Source organism: Pinus tabuliformis, chromosome 7 (genome assembly GCF_031772625.1).
Source record: "Pinus tabuliformis cultivar Carrire ecotype Pingquan chromosome 7, CPIR1, whole genome shotgun sequence".
Taxonomy (NCBI): Eukaryota; Viridiplantae; Streptophyta; class Pinopsida; order Pinales; family Pinaceae; genus Pinus; species Pinus tabuliformis.
The window spans coordinates 595,504,349-595,531,408 of record NC_142293.1 but is presented as its reverse complement, the minus strand read 5'-3'; the positions used below and the strand labels follow the sequence as shown (position 1 = coordinate 595,531,408).

General features: G+C 40.3%; 1 protein-coding gene across 1 annotated transcript in view; it reads left to right on the top strand.

Annotated features, from left to right (window-relative positions):
* LOC149248834 (uncharacterized) overlaps positions 1 to 20,195 on the top strand; it is a 265,848-nt gene extending 245,653 nt beyond the window's left edge. The window contains exons 29-31 of the mRNA XM_089451173.1: positions 18,204 to 18,273; positions 19,074 to 19,309; positions 19,411 to 20,195. Of these exons, the coding sequence (XP_089307299.1) occupies positions 18,204 to 18,273; positions 19,074 to 19,309; positions 19,411 to 19,842 (738 nt within the window). The 3' untranslated portion in view covers positions 19,843 to 20,195. The remainder of the gene's footprint in view (positions 1 to 18,203; positions 18,274 to 19,073; positions 19,310 to 19,410) is intronic.
* Positions 20,196 to 27,060: the final 6,865 nt, after the last annotated feature.

Here is a 27,060-nt window from a genome sequence, read left to right as displayed (position 1 = left end):
GAGTTCGAGTCAAGAAAGAGGAGGAGAAGGATGCGGCTCTAGCATCTTCGGGACAACAAGGGGTTTAGAAGAGGATGAAGAAAGATATCTCGAAGGTCAAGTGCTTCAACTGTGGGGAGCTGGGTCTCAGTGCCCCAGGAAGAAAGGCAAAGGAGAAGCTTCCGACTCTATAAGGCATCTCCAGCAAAGGCAGAGAAGGATGTCGAGACTAGTGACAATTGTGCCATGAGTGCTCATGCGCCTCTAGAGAAGAGGTGGGGAGACATAGAGTTGTAGTCAAGAGGACTACAGAAGTAGGGCAGGATCCTTGTGGTGCTTAAACTCTTCGATCACATCCGGCTACGGGAGCCATTAACAACAGTAGCATGATGACAGGTGTCGGGTGGAGCAAGGTGTGATGGAGCAACAAGGTAGTGCTAGAGTGCAGAAGTCTGTAGCAATGCAGTAGAGGTTGCAGTAGTGCGAGACACAGAAGAGGTTGCAGCAGCGCAGTGGCAGCAGAGGGAGCACAGGATAGCAGCAGAGGTAGCTTCAACATCACAAGGCTTCCAGATTGACCAGGATGTCAGTATTTGGGTGATATCAGTTACTTACTTCTCGGTAACTGAGTTGCAATGCAACAGTTAGCAGTGGCAGTGCTATGGGTAGCATGATGCAGCATGTTGAGAGGGAGCTACAGTATAGATGTAGCAGTGGCAGTGGTAGTGGCAGTGTCATGGGCTGTAGTACAAGAAGCAGCAGTGCAGGGGATGTGTGGCAGCAGGCCAAGCTCATCACAGGTATCGATGCAGAAGATTAGTGTGATGTTTCCATGGTGAAACATTACTAGACCACATTCCTTGCTAAATGGGAGTGTTGATTTTTTGTAGCATCGAATGTGCTCTAGCCATGAAAATTGGTGGAGAGGCTAAGGCGCATGAGATCTCCAAGAGCTAGAAACCGTTTGGAGAAATTCCACCCAGATGAAGAGATATTAAAATAATTAATATTTTTAATGGGTCCCTAAGTCTAAATGTAGGAAAATTAAAATATTAATGTGTATTAATATAAAATGGGTTAGAAAGTTCTAAGAGACGAGGACCAAACCAGATCTAATCTTAGCCGTTGATTAGGGACTTAATCTCGACCGTTGAATCCTCAACAAGAAAAGTATAAGAGGAGGCTTGAGGGTCAGTTGGAGATACACTAAGAGAGATCAAAAATTTGTTTTTTTGGGATTGGGTTTGCTGAGGAAATCAAGTTAGAGATCAGTTGCAGTGAGGGGCAGTTCAGCAAGGGATTTCGATCCAAGGATGAAGAATACATATTAGAGAGGCAACAAAGTGTTGGAAGGGGCAGTGCAAAGCTTAGGAGGGCTAACGTAGAGGCTAAGGAGGTCAACGCAGAGGACGTAGAAGCCGAAGAGGCAGATGCAGGAAGCCGCAGAGGCTGACACAGACATTGCAGAGGGCTGTAGTGGCTGACGGTGGGCTAAAGAGGTTGTGCTGAGGAGGTTTTGTGGGGCAGATTGAGAGCAAATTAGCTGGGAGAGGGTGATGCAGTTCCAAAGGAGTGCTTGGAGCAAATTTCGCTATCCAGCACAAGAAACAACTAGAGTCACTGTGGGCTTGCTCATCCGGTCGCTGATTTGCTGGAATATCTGTCTCCAGATAGAGGTATTACTGCCAAGGATATTCTCTGAAGGGTGAGCCATTTCTGGCACCTTAGTTGTATTCAGAAATCTGCTTTATAATAAAACCCTCATATATGCTACACCAGTTTTCACGAATTGGATTTTTCCGGGGGACGATTGTCCAAAAATAATGGTGTCCCTTGTGTTGTCTCCGTTTATTTCAGTTGTTGATTTGTATATTTGTGAAGGCTACAATTGCGTTTACTTCGATGTTTATGTTAATAAATAACTTGTTAATGTAAAGACCAAGTAGGAGATAGTAAACCAGATATTGCAATAGGAGTTTCTGATGTATTAGATTCAGAAATTTTCACACTGCCCACATCTCCTCCCATGAAGATAGCCTTTCCCTACCCAATATACTTTGGATCAAGACTGGCCATTCATCTGAGACTCCATTCAAGGTTGTCCTTACCATCGTAGTAGACAGATTAGACCCCATTGCAGCAAGTTGGTCTCTGGTGTCCTAAAGACGTTGAAGATACGAGTTAACTCCTTCTCCCTTCTGCATCAATGTCCGCTGCAATTTTTGTTCTAGGTACATCTTCCGCTCTTCGGAAGAGCCTTCATACAGTGAAGACAAAGCTTCCTACATCTCTCGGGTTGTATCTTTGCCCTGCGACTGTGAGATGACATGATCTCGAACTCCATCGAGTATGAACCTCTTCGCCTTCCTTTTCTTGACCTTATACTTCTTCTATTGATCATTGCCAGCGGGAACAACCACAACACTCTTGACGTAGGCTTCGAGATCGTACTCCTCCAGAACAACTAAGATTCTGGTCTTCCAGATGACATAGTTGGAAGCTCCTTCCAACCTATCCTGATCTCTGAGCCCGTGCAACGCCATCTCACCCAAACTATCGAATTGACTGCTCTAGGCACTGCTCAACACTGATCTGTTGTCCGGCAAGTGAAGAATTCAAAATTTTAGCGAGAAAAGTCCTCTGAGTAGAAAATTCCCCTTCTATGTGTCTTCGCTCTTCTCCGACAGATTTCTGCCCCGGCAAAAACTACGCCCTTCAAGCACTGCGTTGAGGCTCTGCGTCACTCCATCTACCTCTGCAAGCTCACGATTTGGAAATTGTACCTCTCTGTCGACTCTCTCAGAGAGAGATTTCCTCGGAATCTCTGCTTCCCGGCAAGGACTGTGCAATCCCTTCAAGGGGTTTCGAATTGCTACGAAGTGCAGCTATTGGCCTCTCTGTTTAGTGCTAGATCTACTCTTCCTGTTTCAAAATCAATGCTCAGATACCCTGTGAAAATTCCTAATCCTCAAGGAACCCCTACTGCAGCAAAAACTGAATTTACTTCTCCTACTTGATTTTAATATACATTATCAAGTTATTATTTGAATATTGAAGCAAATTACTTCTGCAACCTACACTACTTTAAATTTGATTTCATGAAACAGAAATTTGAGCAAAGAACACGCTGCATAGGACACATTTATTTTTGAACAAAATAGTTCCTAGAAAAACCCAACGCGGGAAAACGGTGCAACAACTTTGAGGGTTTTTTATTATTTAGCAGTAATTCTGAATACAATGGCGGAAAAATGGGTGAGTTTTACCTCACTTCACCCGCAGATTCCGGTTGATCCGACAACAAAACTGGCTAACCCTACCTGTTTCTGCGCTAGCCCTGCATAGGCCCAGCATCAGTGTTACAGGCTCTGCGTCATCTCTACGTTGTCTCTTCTGCCTACTGTGTCAACCTTCCCAGTTGTTCTGGTAGTTCCTTGACAGTTCCCGCTTTCTGCGTGAGGGCAGCTTCTATTTCTGCACTGGCCCTTTTGGCTCTGCGTCAGGCCTACATCAGTTCAGATTGGCCCAGCATCAGTCCTCCTAGCTACTGCGCTGCCTCCACTAGCGTCTCTCTGCCGCTCTATCAGTACTCTCGAACTATCCCTACCCCTCTGCTACAGAATGATCACCTAGTTCGAATTCTCAGCTTCCTAGCCCCAGAAATCGAACTCTAGATCAATTCGTTCTCTCCATGTGTGTTTCTAAATGAACCCCAAGCCTCCTTCTTATACTTTTCTTGTTGAGACTTCAACGGTTGAGATTAAGTCTCTAATCAATGGCTAAGATTAAAACTTGACTTGATCTGCCTTCTAGATCATTCTCACCCATATTTTAATTAATACCCATTAATATTCTAATTTTCCTAAGTTTAGACTTAGGAAACCCATTAAAAATATTAATTATTTTAATAAAATACAATCTGGGTGGAATTTCACCAACTGTTTATGGGTTCTTTAGAACTCATGTGCCTTAGCTTCTCCACCAATTTTCATAGCTAGAGCACATCCGATGCTACCAGAAACTAATAGGTCACCCATTGGTGGTGGTTAACAGATTGGACCGACATTTGGAACTGAGGTTGAATGATTTATTTAGTAGATCCAACCGAGGTATTTACTTGGAATATGAAAATGAGCCGACCTGTTGATAAAATTGAAATTTGAATATAAATGTTGGAGAATAAGTAGGATCGACGTATATTACATTTTGATGAGATTTGTAAGGCATTTTCAAGTGATTTTGACCATGATTTGGGGGTTTTGTCGATCTCTTTGAAAGCATTTGAAAGGTCCATTCGCATGAGAGAAGGTGTTACACTTTGGGAGATCACTTGGGGTCTTGATCAGATATCTTATGTTGATTAGCAACCCTTATCAAGGGCTCTTTTTTGTGATTTGAGTGCTTTTGTATCCACTTGTATGATGACATGGAAGCTAGAGTGTGGCTATTGAAGCCCATTTGCCTGCTTTGGGGAATGCTTGGAGATTGTGTTTGTGGTTTTCGTGGAGGAGGAGCGTTGAAGGGCCTTTGGAGGCTAGATGTTGTGGCAAGAGCTCCTCTATTCTCCTCATTTTGGAGATGGGTCACTCTAGAGGGCTACTTCCCTTTCAGAGTTGTACATGTGGCATGAAAGGCCCTTTGATTGTTTATTTTTGATTTATTAATTATAGAAGAGGTACTTTTGTGCCTCCATAGGCTAAAATAAGGGATTATAGTTAAAAAAATAATATTTGAATGTAAAGGAAGTTGAACACCACCTTAATAAATAGAGTTGCACTTCATTGTTAGTTTTTGGTAGCATGGGATGTGCTCTAGCTATGAAAATTGGTGGAGAAGCTAAGGCACATGAGTTCTAAAGAACCCAGAAACCGTTTGGTGAAATAATTAATATTTTTAATGGGGTTCCTAAGTCTAAACTTAAGAAAATTAAAGTATTAATGGGTATTAATCAAAATATGGGTGAGAATATTCTAGAAGGCGGATCAAGTCAAGGTTTTAATCTTAGCCGTTGATTAGAGACTTAATCTCGGCCGTTGAAGTCTCAACGAGAAACATATAAGGAGGGTTTGGATTCATTTAGAAACACACACTGAGGGAATGAATTGATCTAGAGTTCGAAATTTCTGGGGCTAGGAAGCTAAGAAATTCAAACTAAGTGACCATTTTGCAGCAGAGGGGTAGGGATAGTTCAGGAATACTGGGAAGAGAGGCGGAGAGCCACTAGTGGAGGCAGCGTAACACCTAGAGGGACTGACTTTGGGCCAGTTTGGGCCCACGCAGGCCTAACGATGAACCAGGGAGAGCCAACACAGAGGAGAAGCTGCCCTCACGTAGAAATCTGGAATTGTGTCGGGGTGTTGTTGTAACAGCCAGGGAAGGTTGACGCAAAAGCTCTAGGAGGTAGAAGAGACAGTGCAGAGCAGATGCAGAGCCTGTAAGGTTGACACAGGGCCTACGCATGCCAACGCAAACCATTATATTTTTCCTTTTAACTGGATTGTCAGGAGGGCATCCAGCATTGTATTCCGAACCACTGCTTAATAATACAAAACTCTCAGAGTTGCTACACCGGTTATCTCGCATTGGGTTTTTTCAGGGTCTATTTTGTCCAAAAATAACGGTGTCTTATGTATCCTGTTCTTTGCTCAGTTTCTTGTTTCATGTAATCAAATTAAATTGGTGTAGGCTGCAGAAGTAATTTACTTCAATATTATTCTGAAAATAACTTTATAATGTATATTAAAATCAAGTAGGAGAAGTAAATTCAGTTTTGCTGCAGTAGGGGTTCATTGAGCATAGGAATTTTAACATGGTATAAGAGCATTGATTTTGGAACAGGAAGAGCAGATCTAGCGTTGAGCAGAGAGGCCAATAGCTGCATTTGGCCGCAATTCGAATCCCCTTGAAGGGATTGTGCAGTCCTTGCCGAGAAAACAGAGATTCCGAGGAAATCTCTCTTTGAGAGAGTTGACAGAGAGGTGCGATTTCCGGTTCGTGAGCTTGCAGAAGCAAAGGGAGTGACGCAGAGGCTCAAATCAGTTCTTGAAGGGCGCAATTTTTGCGGGGGCAGAAATCCATCAGAAAAGAGCAAAGACACATAGAAGGGGAATTTTCTCCTCAGAGGACTTTTCTCGCCAAAAGTTTGAATTTTTCACTGGCTGGGCAGCAGACCAGTGTTGCACAGTGACTAGAGGAGTCAATTCGACAGTTTGGGTGAGATGACATCACATGGGCTCAGAGAATAGGACAGGTTGGAAGGAGCTTCCAACTATGTCATATGGAAGATCAGAATCTTTGCTGCTCTGGAGGAGTATGATCTCGAAGCTTACGTCAAAAGTGTTGTTGTTGTTCCCGCAGACGACGATCAAAAGAAGAAGTACAAGGCCGAGCAGGGAAAGGCGAAGAGGTTCATACTCGATGGAGTTCGAGATCATCTGGTCTCACACTTGCAGGGCAAAGATACAACCCGAGAAATGTGGGAAGCTTTGTCTTCACTCTATGAAGGTTCTTTGGAACAACGGAAGATGTACTTAGAACAAAAGTTGCAGTGGACATTGATGTAGAAGGGAGAAGGGGTTTACTCCTATCTTCAACATCTTCAGGACAGCAAAGACTAGCTTGCTGCAGTAGGGTCTACTCCTCTTGGTCATTGGTGCTCCAACAGAAGATTATAAGAAGAAGTCGATGGGTAAATGGAGAACACACCAGGGCAGATACTCAGTTGCTCAAGTAGATCGATTTTCTCAGTGGTTGAAGTTTGGCTAGAGAGGGCATCAACATAGTCTGAGAGTGCAGGAAAAATCTGGAGGGGGCAACATAGAGGAGGGATGCAAAGAGTTACCGCAAGGCCTACATAGTCATTGCGCAAAGGGTGACATAGAAAGGCCAGCAAAAGGGAAGGTCTTCTTCGAGGTCCGAAAAACGTTGTGAAGTGAGAAATTCACCAGTAAGTTTCTCTTAGTGATTCTTCCTCTATTTTGTCTATCCGCGTCTTGTACAAAAATTATTGCTGAAGATTAATAAAAGAAACCCCCATCTTTTGCACCAGTTTTCCCACATTGGGTTTTTCTAGGGATAATTGTCCAAAAATAACTGTCATTGTGCTTATATATGTGCTAGTAATTTCCTTGTATTTACTTTCCGCGGAATTTTATTTGTGAAGGCTGCAATGTATGTATTTTGATATTTTCCGTAGAAAACTGCAGATAATTTGTTTAAGTAATTTAAGAAATGGAAAAAATATTATCAGTTACTATAGTAGGATTCAGAACTTCAAATTTTCACAATGCCCACATTGATAACTACCTCATAAAGCTTGGATGCACAAGAAGTAGTGTTGACCTGAACCTCTACTTCAAAGTAGTCCAAGGTATGCCTTTCATTTTAGTATTATATGTTGATGTTCTATTCTTGATAGGTGGTGAGCCTCTGATTCTCGAATGTAAGAGGGAGCTGGCCTCTGAATTTGAGATGGACCTTGGATTGATGCATTACTTCCTAGGCTTAGAGATATGGTTGAGGCCTAGTGAGATTTTCCTTTCAAAAGGAAAATATGTTGTGAAGTTGCTTGAGAGATTTGGTATGGTTGAATGCAAGTCCATCTCCACACCTATGGAGATGAACTTCAAGAAACTATGTGGAGAAGCTGCAGGACCCTATGTGGTGAATCCTTTTGAATATTTACAGTTGATTGGAGCATTGATGTTTCTCGTGAACACTCGATTGGACATATGTTTTGCAGTTAACGCTTTGAGTCATTTTATGACAGAGCCTCTACATGCACATTGGATTGCTGCTAAGCATGTGCTGAGATACTTACATGGGACAATTAATCTTGGACTGAGATATCTTGCCGAAGATGTGAGACTAAATGGATACACCGTTGTTGACTAGGCCGAAAACGTTGTTGATAGGAAGAGCACATCAGGTTGTTGCTTTAGTTTGGGATCAGCCATGATATCTTGGATGAGCAGGAAGAAAATGCGTTGCTCTAAGCACAACTGAGGCAGAGTATATTGTTGCTAGCATGGCTAGTTGTGAGGCAGTTTGGTTGAGGAAGCTCTTTGGAGAGTTGTTTGAGCAAGTACTGGATATGACAATGATATTTTGTGACAAGAGTGGGGTGCTGCTTTCAGAGAACCCTGTTTTTCATGACAGGTCCAAACATATTGAGATCTGATACCACTATATTCAAGACATGGTGCAGAGAAGAGCTGTAAAACTCCATCACATTTCGACTAATGAGAAAATAGTAGAAATTCTCACCAAAGCTTTATCGAAAGGGAAGTTATTGTTCTTCAAAGAGTAGCTTGGACTGATGGATGTGACTCTCCTGGACAAGGGTCACAACTGATCGAGAACACTGAGTTATGCTCCTCCCCCCTTTCTAGGCTCTTGGGGTGAGGAATAACATTGAAGAGCTCCTAGGGTTGAGGGAACTCTAGACAATAGGATGTGTACGATCCTTATCTTTCATGGTACATGGTATCCTGCTTATTCTTCTTATAGGGTGTGTGATCCTTGCCATCTATGGAAAGTTGGGTATCTCCCCCTATCATGTTTATTGAATTGGATAGAGTATACCCCAGTATGCATCCTACCACAAGTTGGGCCAGTTGGATTGCCACCCATCTGGCCAATGGGTGAAGTAACTTGAGATTAAGTGTGATCCTTGCCATTTATGGTAAGTGGTATCTTGCTCAAGTGATGAGATGCAGTTGTTCTACCACTTGATTGTTGAGGGTCAAGATGGGAAGATTAGTAGATAGGGTGCGTGCGATCCTTACCTTTAATGGTTAGTGGTATTCTGCCTATTATCACTAGACAATAAGGATGTGTGTGATCCTTATCTCTCATGGTAAGTGGTATCCTACCTTTTGTCTAGATCAGCGGATATTAGGATGTGTGCGATCCTTACCTCCCACAATAAGTGGTATCTTTCCTATTGTCTTTGGATATAGGGTGGCAGCTGAAGCTCCCGTATGATGATTCTTCTTTAGATTCGAGAATGATCAACAAATGAGCAGAGATCAACAGAGATGAGATATGATATTGATGATAGACTTATGATGTAGTCATAAATTTCTCCGTAGTTGAGAGGGAGTGTTGATTTGGTAGCTCAGGGATAAATTCCCTCCTTTGGAGAATATTCTTCATCAAGAAAGATCCCTTCTAGCCCTTGGAAGAATTTAAATTGGTAAAGGAAAAATATAATTTTTGAGGTGAAACCCACGTGCACAAAAGTACAAGTCGACCTAGGCAAGGAAATTCGTCCTCTTCCAACACATATGAGTACACCAGTGACCACATGTCACATCACTTTGGAGCATCATTAACACATCACATCTAATCTCTCTTCTTTTGTTTGGTTCTCATAGGTTTGCAATTGAGAGGCCCGAGCTCACACATGTGAAGGGAAGGAGGCAATTCTAACTTTATGTGTTGACTCTCCGATTGGGACAAATTTGACTAGTTGTTTACCGGTTTTTACTTGCTTTGATTTGGAAAATTTTGATTTTGCGAGGCCGAATTGATTTGTGTAGAAGCCGAATTTTTCTGGGCACTTTGACCCATGTTGATCAAAGGTCTACACCTAGGGTTTCCGTAGGTCAAAGGTGGACTTTCACTGAATTTGCATGGGCTATAATTTGATTACATTCACTGCCTTTGACAGATTTTTGAAGGTCGAATTTAGTGTTGGTTTGATCAATCTCTATGGAGGACTGTTGACTGTTGACTTATTTTTGTTGTTGACTTTGACTAGATTTGACGTGTTGACCAGATTTGGCTATTGGGCTTGTTTATTTGATATTGGTTGGTTTTGTTGGATAGTCAAAAGTTTGTTTTTGACTCCTTGTTGGTGAATTGAAGCGCTGTATCTCTCTGCTGAATATTTGATGACAATCTAATAGAAAAATAATTGGAAGGGGTTTCCCCCTTGTAGGGTTTTTCCCTACATCGACCAAATCTTGTGCCTCTCTTGTTTTCATGTTCTTAGGTGTCTTCTAATGCATTTGAAGTACTTTTCTATGTACAATTGCTTATTGTCGTTGAAAGATTGAATATTGGATAAAGTGATTGCTAATTGATTGAAGAAATTGGAATAAGTCACTGTTATAGCATAGAACACTGGAAAATTAACAAAGAGACAATAAATCATCTTACACATGCTAAGGCACCAAGCCTATGCAAAATACCTTTTGAAGCTACTATAAAATTTAACACTCCTTCCTAGCAAGGAAGGGATTTTTTACCACCCTCAGCTTATCTCGATAGTTCACAAGCTTCCCTTTCACTAGAGGCTTAGTGAGAATATATGCCACCTGCTGCTCTATGGAAATGTATTACAATCTTACAACACCTCTCTGAATTCTATCTATGATGAAGTGATATTTGAGCTCAATCTGTTTGGACTTGTCATAAATCACAAGATTTCTAGAGAGCTTAATGCAACTTTGATTATCACAGTGAACCACTGTTGGCCCCATTTCTAGACCAAATAATCCTGCAAGCATCCTGTGAAGCCACACTACCTCACAACTTGCCATACTTGCTGCCATGTACTTTACCTCTCTTGAACTAAGTGCCACTAACTGCTACCTCCCGCTATACCATGAGATCATGGTTGATCCCAAGCTGAAACAATATCCAGACATGGGTTTTTGTCCACAACTCTCCCAACCCAATCAAAATATGTGTACTCTTGTAGCTCCACTCCACTAACTCTGGCATATCTTAGTCCAAAGTCCACTGTACCTCACAGGGACCTCAACAGATGTTTCACTGCCACCCAATGAACCTATCTCAGCTCCACCATGAATTGGCTGAGTGTGTTCACAGTAAAACTGATATTCGGCCTAGTGTTGACTAGATTGATCAAGGAACCTATTAGCTGCCTATACAGTGTGGGATCCACCAACTTGCCCTCAGAATCACTTAGCTTCTTCAGGTTAGTGATCATCAATGTAGACATGGGCCTACAATCCTCCATCATGAACCTCCTCAAGATCTGAATTGCATACTTATTGTTGGTTGATGTAGCTCGAACAGGGGTTCTAGCCTCAGGTGGTGTCAGTGAAGCTAGGAACACAATAACATAAAATATCTCCAAGCCCAAATTATTCTTTTGATTGGAAATGCCTTAATTAAATTAACTAATTAGTTTTTAATTATTTTCCTAAGTTTTAACTTAGGGAAATAGATTGATTAATTAGTAATAACTGAGACATGATCGATTTTCCTCTAGAGACTTCTAGAAAAGTTTCTAAGTGATCTTAGCCATTGATTAGATCATTTTAGATATAGATATTGGTCGTTGATTTCTCAATGAGAGATTATAAAGGAAATCAATGGGCAGCCTTGGAGATCATGATCATGGTTACTGGGGTTTCACACCATTTGTTGAATTTTCTAAGTCTATCCGTTAAAAAATTAATTTGTATTCTGTTGGTTTATTTCTTCTACTTGTTTAAATTAGAACAAGTTATTTAATACATTTAAATATCGAAATAAACACAATACAGTCACAACATCTACAGATCAACAACTGAAAGAAAAAAAGCACACAAGTGATTATTATTTTTGGACAAATGTCCTCGGAAAATCGGTGCAGCTTTTCTGAGGGTTATATTATTATGCAGACTTTCTGAGCACAACTGGGGGCCTAACCGGCTCACCCGACAGAGAAAAATACACGACAGCAATACCTCTATATTCGGAAACAGGTATTCAAAAAACTTATCCCATGAAACCCTCTCCAGTGCAACTGAAGCTCAACGCTGGCCCTTCTGGCCTCTGCGTCAGCCCCCTGCTGACCTGCGTCAACCTCTTGCTGATCTACGTCAACCCCAGGATCCTCTGCGTCAGCCCTCTGAGGCACTGCGCAGCCCCTGGGACCCTCTGCATCACTCCAGCAGCCTCTGCGTGGATGACGTAGTCCCTCTGGCCTCTGCGCTGTCTCTGTCGGGCCCTACATAGCCTGGACTGGTTGCTGCTCTCACTCTCTCTGCTTCTGCGATGGGCTCTCAGTACTCTCTTTGCCTCTCTGCCTCGTACTCATTGCCCCTCGCTGCTAATCATTGATTCAACTTTGCTTAGCAACCTCGCTCTAGCAAAATGAATGACTGACCACTCTGGTGTGTTCTCCAACTGACCCTCAAGCCTCCTCTTATACTTTTCTTGTTGGTCCTTCAACGACTAAGATTAAATCTCTAATCAACGGCTAAGATTAGATTTGGCTTGATCCATGACTTTTGGAACCTTCTAACCCAATTTTATATTATTACCCATTAATATTTTATTTTTCCAAAATTTAGACTTAGGAACTCCATTATAAATATTAATTATTTTAATATCTCCCAAACTGAGTACAATCTGTCCAAACCATTTCTGGTCTCGGAGATCTCATGCGCTTTAGCCTCTCCACCAATTTTCATGGCTAGAGCACATTCGATGCTACCTCAAATCAACACTCCCTCTTAGCAAGGACTGTGCTCTAGTAATACTCCTCCCTGAGCATCACTCTGATTATCTGGCACTGGTACTTGTGTTGATGCTAGGCCTCCCCGCCCAACATCTTTTGCACTGTTGCATCCTATACTACTGCCCATGGCCCTGCCACTACCACTGCTGCATCCGTACGATAACTCCCTCTGAATCCGTGCTGTTGCTGGTCCAATCTCCCAACACTGTATCTGCACTACATCCCCCTCTCATCATGCTGCATTGTGCTACTGCACTACAACTTAGTTACTGAGAAGCAAGTAGCGGATCCACCCAACTTTTGACATCCCCGTTAGGCTACAAACACTCCTGATGCTGAAGCTCTCTCTGCCGCTAACAAGTGCTCCCTCTACTGACCTTTGCACTGTTGCAACAACTCCCTACATCTCGCACCGTTGCACACCTCTCTGTGCCATCCTGCACCGTTGCAACACTCCCGTGCCTCTCTCACTGTTGTAGTCTGCTAGCTTCACGTTGCTCGAGGACTCTTGCACTGTAGCACTCTCTGTTGCTTCATCCGCATCCGTCTATACCTACATCCGCCAATCTTGCTACTCCTCTTCAGGGCTCCCGTAGCAAGTATAATCCAAGAGGTTGGGTACCTCAAGGATCCTGCCCCTCATCACTTGTAGTTGTCCTAACTACAGCTCGTTGTCTCCCCACTTCTTCTCAAGTGGCACATGAGCACTCATGGCACAATCGTCACCCTCCTCGACTTCTTTCTCCACCCTTGTTGGTGCTGCCTTCGAGTTAGAAGCCTCTCCCTTACTTTTCTTCCTTGGACACTAGTTTGCATAGTGACCTAGTTCCCCACAATGGAAGCACTTGACCTTGGAGAGGTCCTTCTTCTTCCTCTTCTCCTGCTTTCCCGCAAATGCTAGAGCTGCATCCTCTTCCTCTTCCTTCTTGATCCTGACCCCTTTACTGCTACTCCTCGTCTAGGTCAGCTGTCTGATCTCTTCTTGATGAAGAGTTGCCCACAGTTCTTCCCAATCTGGAAGACTCGTCCTGCCCAGTATGCTCTGGACAAATGTCTCCCAATCCTCAGAGACTGTGTTAAGTGCGGTCCTTACCATCAACTCCTGATCCGGCGTGGCCCCTATGGAAGTTAGTTGGTCACGGATCTCCTTCAACCGACCGAGGAAGACATCTATCTGCTCTCCCTTCTGCATCTGGTATGACCTTAGCTGATTCTCCAAGAGCATCTTCCTCTACACGAAAGTATGCTGGTACAATGTCTTCAAAGTGTCCCACATCTCCTTTGTCGTTTCCTTCTCAGCAATATGTGGGACCACATGATCCTTGACCCCATCAAGGATGATACACTTTGCCTTAGCCATTGCCTCCTCGTACCTTTCATTAGCTACCGGGTCAACTGGCATAGTCATGACTCTCAAGGCAAAGCCCTTGATACAATGTCTGTCTAGAATGGACAAGATCCTGGCCTTCCAAACCACAAAGTTGGACGCTCCGTCCAGCCTGTCCTGATCTCTCAGCGCATTCACGGCCATATGGCTGCTCTTCTGTCGACTCCTCTGAGTCTTTCTACTTCCCTCCTAGAAGTCCGCTATTCGACTCCTGTTGAGTCTTTCTACTTCCCGCCTGGAAGTTCTTGGTTCGACTCCTGCTGAGTCTCTCTACTTCCCGTCTGGAAGTTCTCTTCTAGACTCCCTTTGAGTCCTGATTTCATTCTTGGAAATCCTTCTACCAACATCAAGTTGCCCCTCTCCGAACGTCTGTGCAACTGCAACACTGATCCGGATTCCGTGGCTAGAAATCCACCTCGGCAGCAACTCCCTCTACCTTGGTCTTGCCTTGTTAGGTATTGTTCTAACCACAGTACCCCACCAGCTTCGCTCCCGCAAACTGCCGACAGCTTCCTTCGCCCCGACAACTAAAGGATTGAGCCTCTTAGCTTTGCGCAATCTCGGCATCGGCAACATAGCTCCCTTAGCCAACTGCATCAGCCCTCTTGGCCTCTGTGTGAGCCTCGCTCTACCCTCCTCAACCTCTGCACTGGCCTCTCTCTGACCCAGACCAATGATGCATTTCCTCTGTGTCAACCCTTCCTCTATTGCTTCTGCAAGGATCAACTACTGTCACTCGGGACAGCTGATTCTGCTGCAAATGCTTTGCTCAGCTAATGCCTTCAACTTTCCTGTGATCTGCAACCACCCTCTGATACCTTGTTGAATTTTCTAAGTCTATTTGTTAGAAAATTAATCTGTATTCTGCTCGTTTATTTTTTCTGCTTGTTTAAATACGAAAAGTTATTTAATACATTTAAATACCGAAATAAATACAATACAGTGACAACATCTACAGATCAACAATTGAAAGAAAACAAGCACACAAGTGACACATTATTTTTGGACAAATGTCCCTGGAGAAACCCAATGCAGGAAAACCGGTGCAGTTATTCTGAGGGTTATATTATTATGCAGTCTTTCTACGTACAACTGGGTGCCTAATTGGCTCACCTGACAGAGAAAAATACATGGAAGCAATACCTCTATATTTGGAAAAAGGTATTCAGAAAACCTGTCCCACGAAACCCTCTCCGGCACTACTGAAGCTCAGCGCTGGCCCTTCTGACCTCTGCATTAGCCTCCTGTTGACCTGCGTCAGCCCTAGGACTCTCTGCGTTAGCCCTCTGATGCACTGCGCAGCCTTTGGGACCCTCTGCATCACTCCAGCAGCGTCTGCGTGGATGACGTAGTCCCTCTAGCCTCTGCGTTGTCTCTACTGGGCTCTGCATAGCCTAGATTGGTTGCTTCTCTCGCAACTGTCAAGAAAATTTGGCCTCGCAAATGTAACCTGTCCAGAAACTTATGCGAGCAGAGAGAGATATCCAACACACATTCGAGCTATATAGAGAGAGAAAGATCAAATTTGTGCTTCATTTCGTCCAACATGTCCTTTGGTTGGACGCCCAAAAGATTCTTTGTCTTGCGAGGCTGAATTGTTGCCTCGAGGACGAGGTTAAACTATCTTTATATAGTGATCAGTTGGGTCAAATGGATGCCTCTTCTGCCTCGGCCAACTTGACTTGTAGGAGGGCTGACCTAACTAGTTTTAGAGCCAAAAGTTCAATTTCAAAATTCAAAATTTTCTCTTTTAAAGATCCATAAGGGCATAACTCAAAGATATTTTTTTTCTTTTGACTCTAGCATGAAGAACATGCTTTGCATTGATGAATATAAATACATCAAGGGCTAAAATATACATTATGAAGACCGACTGTAGTTACAAAATTCAACACTGGTTCCCCTTCGGGGTTTTTCCAGGGACGTTTTGTCCAAAAATATTTGTGTCCATTTTGTCCATGGTTTTTCTCAGAGTTTCAACAGTTTATTTAGGTGAATATTGCAATCATGTTTTTATTCAGTATTTGCAGTAAAATATTCTTTCTCAAAATTAAATACATTGGATAATTACCGGTTGATTGCAATAAGCGATACTTTTATCAATTTTTCACTTTGTATCAGAGCATACACCAGCAACAGCAGATGAGCTTTCTAGTCGGATGGAGGATGGAGCTTTCCTTGACTCCTTTTTTGGGGTCTTCATTTCTTCCCAATTTCCCCTTTAATCTGATCTTTGAATCAGATCTTGCAGCCTCCCGAAATGGTTTGAGTTTGCTTGCTAGAGCTGCCATGAGGAGTGCCTTATTGCAAAAAATATTAGCAACTTGCTCTTCCGACCCCACAAATATCTCTTCCACTAGATCTTGAGGGTTCTTCTGAAAAGACTCATCTGCCATGGCTAGGGTTCTATGACTTTCTTCTAAAGCCAATTCTTGGATCCTGCAATTTCCCACAAATCTTAGATTATGCAAATTAGTTAGATCCTAAATTAAATCACTATTAGTTTTGCTCAAATTAATGAACTAAGTGAAAAAAAAATGGAAAGAACAGCCAGATAAAGACACCATCCACACAAATGAACACCAAATTTATCCTAGGAAACCCAATACAGGAGGAAACCTAGGTAGAAAGTGAGGCCTATCCTTTTCTCTCTTTGGTTCAATTATAAAAATGCACTTACAAGGGAATGGGAACCCACGATGGAGTTACCTTTTGACATTGTGGCCTGAATTCTACTACACAATCCTCCTCTTCCTTTGATATTCTTATAGGACACCACTCTTACACACACATTTTTTGACTGAGTTTGATTCGGTCCTTTCATCCTTATCTTGAAACTTGATCACTTTTTGACCTTGTCAACCCTTATCCATGTACCAACCCTAGCCATATCAATGCTATGTATCTGATTGTTTGGAGCATCCAAATCTTATTGTTAGGCCAATTGGGGTGTTGAAACACCTTTTGCCAATCTCCTAGGGGTGTTGGAGGGCCAAAACTTGATTTTTTATAGGGTTTCCATGAAGTTGGTGTTGCATTTCAGGCTTCTTTCTGTGTTGCTTCTCTAATGGACTTAGGGGAGTGGCATTTTGAGCTATAACCTATGGAACAAGATACAATTCTAAAGAATGGAACCCCTTCTCCTCCCAGTGGCTCAGTGTTTAACATAGCCCATTAGCCGTCTAGGGGTAGGGTTTTTTACTTCTTCAACCCTCAATTATGATAAGGCTTTGGACCTTCTAGAATGTTCTCGAAGGTAGCCCCACATGTATGAGTAATGGGGTGCCGATGTGGCATCCACTCGTACCATACGTTTCAATAAGGTAGGTCAACTTCTGGGAGGCATTACTTTCACATACAAGGTCTTGAATCTTGATGCCTCAAAATGGCTTTGGAAGTTTCTGAACTCCAATTTTGCAAACTGGATTTGTAATGTATGAGTTGATGAATAATTAAATGGTTGCATTTAGGTTCATAAATCTATAATATAAAGCCTTTTGATAGCAATTAGTTAATGACAGAATAGTTAGTTTGGTTCCTTAGTAAAATTTCCACAAATTTGGATGGTTAACAGAAGTACCACATATCCTCAAAGTGCACAGAGGATATTGAGTACATTACATATAATAGGCAGTGCATGAGAAAAAGTTTATCCTACATCCAAAATGTATTTATTTTTTGTTTCTCTTGTAGAAAGTGATATTTGCTTCCATAGGAATGTTTTCTAGATTTAATTCACTTGTGTTGAAATGTAGGTTCCTGTGATAAAGTTGCTCAAACTTTGTGGACCCAGTTAATAAACCATGATGTGGAGCCTTTTTTACCATCTTTGTAATTTTTTGTACAGTAGAATAAACTGTTGGGAATGATTCAAGTGGGTCATTTCATCAATTTCAAAAAGACATTCAATGGAGTTTTCTCAAAATCTTGGGAGGAAGCATAACTTATAGTGGGTAGCCTTACATGGTTGCTTATTATATACTTCAATGGAAAGATTGGAGAAAGCTTCCTTGCCAGGTGCATCATCGAGGAAGCAATAAGGCAAAGCTCTCAGCTATTCTGTGAATTAACTTCCTAAGTTTCTAATTTGTCAATATTTGCCTTTGCTGCTTATTATAGTTGTATGTAGCAAAGTACTCATATAATATCGTGTCTTATTGTTGTTTATCATCTAAATGCTTTTCCTTAAAAATTAACCAGCTCTTTGATTTTTGAAGGGAAAATACCAGTTGGGTTTAGTACCAGATTTATTATTATTATTTACTCTTTCGTATCCTTATACCAAAAAATAAGAAATAGTTAGGCTTTCTTACTAAGTATATTGTATAACGTAATGTTCTGTGGAAATTTGAGCAGGGCTTGACAGGGCTCCTTCAATCACCTATAAGAGGAGCAGAGAAGCATGGACTTCCAGGCATTCTTTCAGGTCAGTTACAAAAAATGTACTGCCTTGAAAACATTAGTTAAATTGTGAAACTTGCAACATGAAGAGTGAGACTGGTAATTCCTTCAGGCAAGTCACTAACAGCAGTGCTTTTTAAAATGTTTTGTTTCAGAAAGTAGAAAGTACAGCGTGATCCTTAATTTACATTTTTCTTGTCAAATAGTCATTAAATATTGTGATGTGCCTATGCTGCAATGCATATTCCATTGTTTTTGCAGCCTAGGAATTGTCTGAACCTAATGACACTTTTCACCACTAGAGAGTCATGGATATGGTCATTTTTTCTAGTTCTCGTTTTGGATCTTGGGTCGGTTTTTCTAATGTGAATATTGTGAATATTATTCTTTTCTGTGAAATGTAATTTGTCCTTTAGGACATAAAAATTTATCTGCACATCATTGTAAGACTTATAACAGGGACCCCTTCAAAATTGGAATCATCATTAGTGTGGGAATTCTACACATAAACTAGACTTGCTACAAGTGCTAACAAACACTTATTCTTAAGCTCTTGAATGTTGAGCTTCGTCTTGGTTAAGAGATGGAGCCTTTTCACTCCGATATCTAAGTTCTTTAATTTCTCTCTTTTGCAATCGGAGGGTCCAAGCAGAAATACTTTGAAAGCTATGTAATATGGATCACATTGCATCTTTTCTTCATTTTTTTTAAATCAAAACAGAACTTTTGGGCCTAATTAAGTCAATATATAGGATGACCGGTCTAAACATCAGTGGCACAAAAGTGTACTGACTGTAACCAAAGTTTCACCTCTGACATATGCAGGCATAGCAGTTGGAGCAGCTGGGCTTATTGCAAGACCTGTTGTTAGCATCCTAGAAGTTTCTGGAAGAACGGCTCAAAGCATCCGGAATCGTAGTAATCCGAGTCAGCTGAACCATTTTCGTGTACGATTTCCAAGACCTCTGGTAAGAGATTCTCCCTTGCTCCCTTACTCATGGGAGGAGGCTGTTGGCACTGCAGTACTGCAAGAGGTGGAAAGCAAGAGACTCAAGGATGAGGTATTTCTCATTCTGGAAATGTCAATGGTTGGAAGATGCAATTACAATTGTATTGCGTATTATCAACTCTACATTGTTTCTGATGCAAAATATTTTTACAGGTTTTAGTGACTTGCATTGCTCTGGGGTTTCCTGGGTTATTCATTGTTTTAACTGAGAGACTTCTATTGAAAGTCAAGAGTGCATGCATAGCTGCAGCAGCTTCCCCTGAGAATAACATGCCAGGAGGACCTGACTGGAGTATCCAACAAGAGATTTCTCTTGATAATATTATACATGTGGACAGAGAAGGCCAGTTACTTAATGTTTTGGCAGGCAGCCAAGAGACCTATTTTCGTAGACGCAAAGACCCAACAACTTCAAAGAAGAATTACATGTCGCAGTTTGTACCCTTCACTCAAGAAACCATAGTACTTCCACATGAAGATGCTGCGAAAGAGCTTTCACAATTACTTGGCTCATTACTAGATGAACTGAAAAAACATTCTTCACCCTCTATTTTAAGACGGGAAAACCTGAGATCAGTCAGATGAGAAAGTCGGTAATAGCATAATAGTATTGGCCTGTATTCTCAATTTTTTATATGTTTAAATAGTGTTTGCCCTTGTTAAGCTGCTATAGTATATCAATAACTGTAAACAAGTGCAAAATTCCTTGGCCTGTATTCAAGGATTTTAGTAGGGAAAATATAGGCCACCATTAATGATTATAAGAAGCTGTAAATACTTTCTACACTCATTATTTGGTTGGGATTAGCAATTTAGGAGCTACAACCTTTCTTGCCCTTGGGAAAGGCTGTAGAAGGTGTAAAATGTGTGCATAAAGATTCGATTTCAATTTTGACGAGTTGGTTGGCTTGAATAAATAATGACCTGTATTTTATTGATTTGAGTTGTATAAATTGATGTACGTATATAAAGCATGCGATGTACCAGGGGTTGGACATTATTTATTCATCAGAGGTAGGAATATATTGGAAAGCAACTATCATTAGCTTGTAGTATCTATGCCTAATTGACAATACAAAACTAAGAAAGGAAAATTGCAATCAATATATATTGATCCACTGAATAATATTCTTTCTATTTTTATCGACTTCAAAAAATTAAATTTAAAGCGTTGACATTTGCTAATTACCATGTTAAATTGACATTTAAAAATTAATTAATTAATTAAATTTTATAATAATAATAATGGTTAATTAGTGATTAGTGATTAGTACAAAAGATTATATCTCTAAGGACATGACCTTTCATAAAGGGGCACTTTTCCAAGTATATAAGTGGGCCCTCATTTGTAACAATCTCCTCCTCATCATATATATATATATATCAGTGACATTATGAAACAACATATAACAAAGAATATTTTTACTCCAGAAAAATGAAAATAATTATAGCATTGTATATCAATTACAAGTATATTATCAATTCAAGGAGATAAGTAGAGTTAAAATACTTGTTTAGACTTGTATTAAGTGGTATCATGATGAAGTGGTTCAATCCTTGAATGTGTCTCAATGTCCATGTGTGTCAACTCTAATATTGTGGTAGTTGTATTCACATCAAGATATGTTATGCATATATCCATTTAAGGTCCAAGTGAATCAATGTTATAAACATAATAACAAAAATTTTGTTTATAATAATAATTAATTAATTAATTATAAATGAATAGTCAAAGGGAATGTACCCTTTCACCTCGTGTCTAGTCAATACTATATAGTAAAGCATCACAAGGGTTATTGTAATCATCAAATCCATATCTTATTCAATAATCATAATAAATATTATCTACAAGTTAGCTTGTTACTATCAACCCCATCCTTGTGGTAATTTTATTCTCATTAAGATATGTATATGTCCATTCAAGGTCTATTTAAGTCAACTCCAGTCTAGGGTAATTGTATTCATACAACATATGCTATGTGTATGTCCATTTTAAGGTCTAAGTGAGACAACTTCAATGTTGTGGTAGCAGTATTCACACTAAGATATTTTGTTTTTTTCGCAGCATCTAGTAGACATTCTTCCATGGGCTCATGCTGATTTGACTAGGGAAGAATGATACATTCACCCATGGGGCCATGTTGATTTGGTTAAGGGTGAATGACCCACGGTACTCACATTAGCTCCATGGTGTAGTGATATATTTTTTTATAGTGTGCTTAAATTGTTTATTGATTGGGGTTTTTCATCCAACAGTGGGGTAAACGATTCTACGCTAATGTTGAGTTGTGATGTATGCTCCATTAATGAAGGGGTTTCTTGTGATGAGGTACCCCTTAATGGGTCTCCACTCAACATTAAAGCTCTATATAAATAAACAAGCATGTGAAGGGAAAATCATCAACATAGCAAGCTCATTGATCTTTTCTATTGGAGGAGAAATTTAGCTAAGGAGAAATATGTTGTTGGACATCATTTTTATCATTTCTATATCTCTTGGAGGTTGCACATGTGAAGAAGGATGAGTTTGATTAAGATGCATTGACTAAAGCTTAACTGAGCTTTGACTAATGTCGATTGTTGTTGTTTGATCAATCTTTGACTAAGTTTGATTGCCTTGCATACAGATTCGCATGTGAGTTGATTGCAGGTCACACATGCAGATTGATTGTGGACCTTGACTATAGGGCTAAAGTTTGACCACAGAGTTGACCTTTTATTATTTGACCAATGTTGACTAAACTGTAGTTTGACTAGGTTTGACTAGTATTTGATTTGTATTATTGGCATAAATTTCTAGATAAGTTTTTTATATGTAAACCTGGCTGAAAAGACGATTTCTCCTCAAGAAAAGATTATTGGGTTTTCTCCCAAGGTTGGGTTTCCCAGGGTAAAAATTGTCTATTGTGCATGAATGTATTGCTATGATCTTTAATATTTTCTTTGCATTTATAGTTCAAATTTTGTGTAATTATTCAATGATATCAGTAGCTTGAAAAAGACTGGTTGAAAATCATGAGGAAGTAACTATCAGAACAAAAAAATGTATTCTACTGCACTTGACATAGAATTTCAGCATGGTATCAAAGCTTTGTTAAAGATCAGCCATTGACTAGCCTCAGATTTCATTGTTCAAGCAACTTAATCAGATTTCATATCTCTTGTCAAAATGGTGCTCAATCTCAAAGCATGAGATAGGTGGGATGGTGCTACAAATTCCAGATCTTGGAAGACTAGGATACTCCTTGCCTTGGATGAAAATGAGCTTCAAAATCATGTGAAGGAAAATGTCCCGAAACCAGAGGGGGTTAAGGAGAAAGCCAAGAATAAGAATAATGAGGTAAAGGCTAAGAGGATACTGATAGATTCCATGAAGGATCATTTGATTCCATGTCTCTGAGTTGAAGATTGCCAAAGAGATGTATGATGCATTGGTGGGATTATTCGAGGGTAATAACACTAGTAGGAAAGTGGTTTTAAGGCATCAACTCCGTAGTATCATGATGTCTAGATCAATTTCAATTGCCACTTATCACATGAGAGTCTCCTAGTTGAGAGATCAACTTAGAGCCATTGGAGATACCATTGATCATGTAGAGCTTGTTACAGTGACTCTTAATGGATTTCCTTCTTCATGGGATCCATTTATGCAGGGTATTTGTGCACAGGATGGGCTACCCATGTTTGATCAACTTTCCACTGATTGTGTCCAAGAGGAGGCTAGATTGTTGTCCAAGAACAACTTGTAGAGACCTCATGATGAAGAAACTCAAGCCCTTGCAACTCATGCAAGGAAAGGAAAAGGAAGAAGAAACTTTGATAAGAAGAATATAGGTGGAAAATCAACTCCAGTTCAAGATAAGAAGAAGGATCTTTCAAATATTAGGTGCTTCAAATGTCATACATTTGGTCACTATGCCTCCAAGTGTCCTTAGAAAAAGAAGGGAAAGCAACATGCATCAATAGCCAATGTTGATGATGATGATGATGAGCATCTACCACATAAGAAGACCAAGGAATCTAAACTTGATGAGATTGTAGATGAACTTCTGAAGGAATATTTCTTTGTCTCCTCTCTTATAGGTATTACTACTGATAGTAGTAATATTCAGTTGTTGGACAATGGTGCTTTTAGGCACATGACAGGTTCATAAGATTCTCTCACGGATTTGATAGAAAGGTTTTCAACATTGCAGGTTGGAACTTGGAGATAATGCCAAGTATGCAGTGAAAGTTGGGACAACATCATTTCACTTGGAGTCTGAAGATTCTCTACACATGAGAGATGTATTATTTGTACCAGGATTGAAGAAGAGCCTATTGTTTATCTCAGCATTGGAGGATAGAGGTTACAGAGTTGCATTTGTAGATGGTCAGGTCCTTTTATGGCTTGAGGGCTCGAGCATAGGCTCAGTAGGAGAGATTGGTGTTCAAGAGGGAGGACTATACATATTGTTAGGACGTCCAACCCAGACATTGCTACATGACAATATTAGTTTATGTGAGTTATGGCAGCAGAGATTTTCTCACATACATTATAGAGATTTCCCAACATTGAGGAGGATGGTTACAAGTCTTTTAGAGCTCTAGGTAGAGCATGATGGTGTTTGCTGGGGTTATGCACTTGGCAAGAATACCAAGGGATCTTTTTCAGGGCAGTGATAGTAAGTCCAAGGGGATCTTGGATCTAATGTATGCAAGCTAGTGAAAGTATCATATTTGAGTGGCTTCTTATATTATATGACATTCATTGATGATTTATCTAGGAAGACATGGATCTACTTCATGAAGACCAAGGATGAGACCTTCAACAGGTTCCAGGAGTTTAGAGCTGAGGCAGAGAACTTGACAGGAAAGTGTTGGAAAATACAATGTGGAAGCTATCAATTCAAATTTTCTTGTTCCTTAATACTTACTTGTGAACTTTAATTATTTTCTTGTGTTTCTTTATTATATCTTTTTATCAAACAAATATCAAGATCAAAACAGTAAAAACAATGGACACAGATATTAGACTCCAAGCCAGGCAAAACCCCTCCAAGGGGAAAACCCAAAAAAACTCTTCTCTTCTTATAGAATCTGCTTCAAATGAGACAACAAAGACCCAAACCCTAGACCAAGTCCTTTTAAGTGCCAAGTAAGCCCTTCAAGAAATCCTTTCAAGTAAATTAGATCAACAAAGTTTGATCCTGCTTCAACCAACTTCCAGCTACAACTTCGACCCCAGATTTGTCCCTATAGCTTCGGCCCTCCAGCTGTTATAGAAACCCTAATTCGGCTCTTCATAAAAACCTCCTTTGAGCGAGACAGTTTCTCCCAAGGTCAACGAGGTCACAATAGAATACTTTCTCTTCTAGCAACTTGATACTGCAACATGATCTCCTACAATTCGGACTTGCAATTTCAGCATTCTTCGAAGCTTTCAATCCCTAAATCTCTACACGTGTGTTGAGAGATAGAGCCCAAAAACAAATCTTCTTTCTTCTTCTTACCTTATACACCTTCACTTTCCTTTTCTTCTTGCTTTCCAACTACAGATTGTACTCTCTTGATAGATCAAACTTGTGAGTGAGTGAGTGCCAAATGAGGTCAAATCTGCTCCTTATATAGCCTTTCCAAGGGGTTGAATTCCCTTCTTTAGGTCGACTTATAGCTGTCAGGTCTGACTTGTACTATGGAGATTTCCAGGACTTTCTAGACTAAAAATAAATTCTTTTACAAATTACATCTTGCTCGAAAGGGTCTTATAAACATGATGTTGACTCCTTTGACTCATGATAATAAATCCTATGACCTAACAAACCCTAGAAGTACAAAGAACATGATTTTACCTAGAAGATTTTCAATAAGGGTCATGAAACACATGCTTTAAAATAATAAATTTTTCTTTATTCTCGTGTTTGTTTACATAAGATACATATTGAAATGAGTATAATAACAATTATGAAGACCAAAAGTAGTTACATTTCCAACACTTTCTCTTAATTAGGGAGGTATTCATAATTGTACAACCAATACAACATCATTCTCAAATTGAAGAGTTCTCATAGGAAGAGTTAGATTGATAAGCCAACTGTAAGCATCAATATTATGACCAACACTATCTTTGAGGCCTAACTAGACAAGCTCAACTTCATTCAAGAGCATTATGTTGGGAGGCTTTACATGCGATATCGCACTACCTCTACAAGGCACATACCCCATCCAGATGTTCACAAGGTATGTCCTTTTAGGATTACTCTTATCTTGGATTTTTAACCTCTAATCCTCAAAGAATATCAATCCTCTTTGACCATTGTTATCTTGGATATCCGTCCCATCCTTAAAGAGTGTTGGTACCTTTCCTTTCTTGGATGCTCTATCCTCAAGGAAACCACAAATGCTTATTCAATCCTCCACCATTCTTTCTTCAAGGCCTTCACTTAAACTTATGACTACTAGTCCTAGTCAAGTGCATGGCACATGAAGAAGAGAATGCACATGTGATGTCCACCATCACTCCCTCTCAACCAGAGAGGTTATCCCTATTCCTTCTTGATTATGAAATAGATCTTACTCCTAATCAAGGAGAATCCTTTACTCCCTCTCGCATTTAGAGGAGATTTATGAATTTCTTTTCTACTTGAGAAGTCATAGCCACAAGCTTTCTAGCTTGTTTTCATAAGAGTATCAGCCATATGTTTTTCATTACTACATGGCTCCCTCTTTCCTTCGCATCTCATAACATCGATATTGCTTCCTTCTAGGGTATCATGGAGCAATTTTTCTTTCATCAATCTTGTGACAGGATCCAAGTCATCAATCTTGCACATCACTTTCATTTGTCACCATCAATGAAGGCATATATTGAGCCTTTCCAAACTCCAAGCTGATCATAAATTCCTCATGAAAGTGATGTCTTTGTTGTTGTACAAACTTGACCTTCAGGTTATCTTCTCACACTATTACCCTTTAATCCCAACATGAGTACATCTTGACTTCATAATTGCCAAAAATCATATGTTGAGCTTGACCTTGGCAGGAATCATCTATTGAAAAGAAGGGTTGACTTGGTGATTGGAGGAGTTATTTGTCTAGGTCTAAAGGGTCTTGGATTGTCTCATCTTGATTTGAATCTACTAGTGGAAAAGTTGGACTAGGTCATTCCACTTGGAGGGGTTTTTCCTTGTCTCTTGTTCTTGTTGTCTTTATATACATTTAATTTGGTAATTGCTTGATGAAAGATAATCTAACATAGAAGTAAAATAAGCCAACATAAATCACAAGTAATTATCAAGGAGGAATCAAACCCTAATTCCTATAAGCATTGATTTCTCAACATGGAATCATAGCTATAAGGTGAAAGGACTAGTTGAAGATCACTTTGTTGGATATCAATTGAAGGAAAAGAAATTTTGGAAGAAAAGTTCACTCCCTTAATGGCAAGTTATTTGAAGATGGGACTCAATATCATGAAAATCGCAGGACGTTGGTTGGAAGGATAATCTGCAATCTATCTAGAAGAGCCAAGAGTGAACGATTCTTGGTTGCACTTACAAGTACACTTGATGATGAAAATGCATGGATGATTGATAGTGGAGCCTCAAGACATATGTCAAGAGAAAGTGGAAAAATTCATACTCTATCAAGAGAATCATCATCACATGCAGTGGAGCTAGGAGACAACAACAACTATGTAGTCAAGGACCTTGGATCTACATCATTGAATCTAGAAAGTGGAGCAAAGCTACACCTCAACAACATCCTCTATGTTCCAGGTTTGAAAAAAAATTACTTTCCATTTCTTGTTTAGAAGATAAAGGA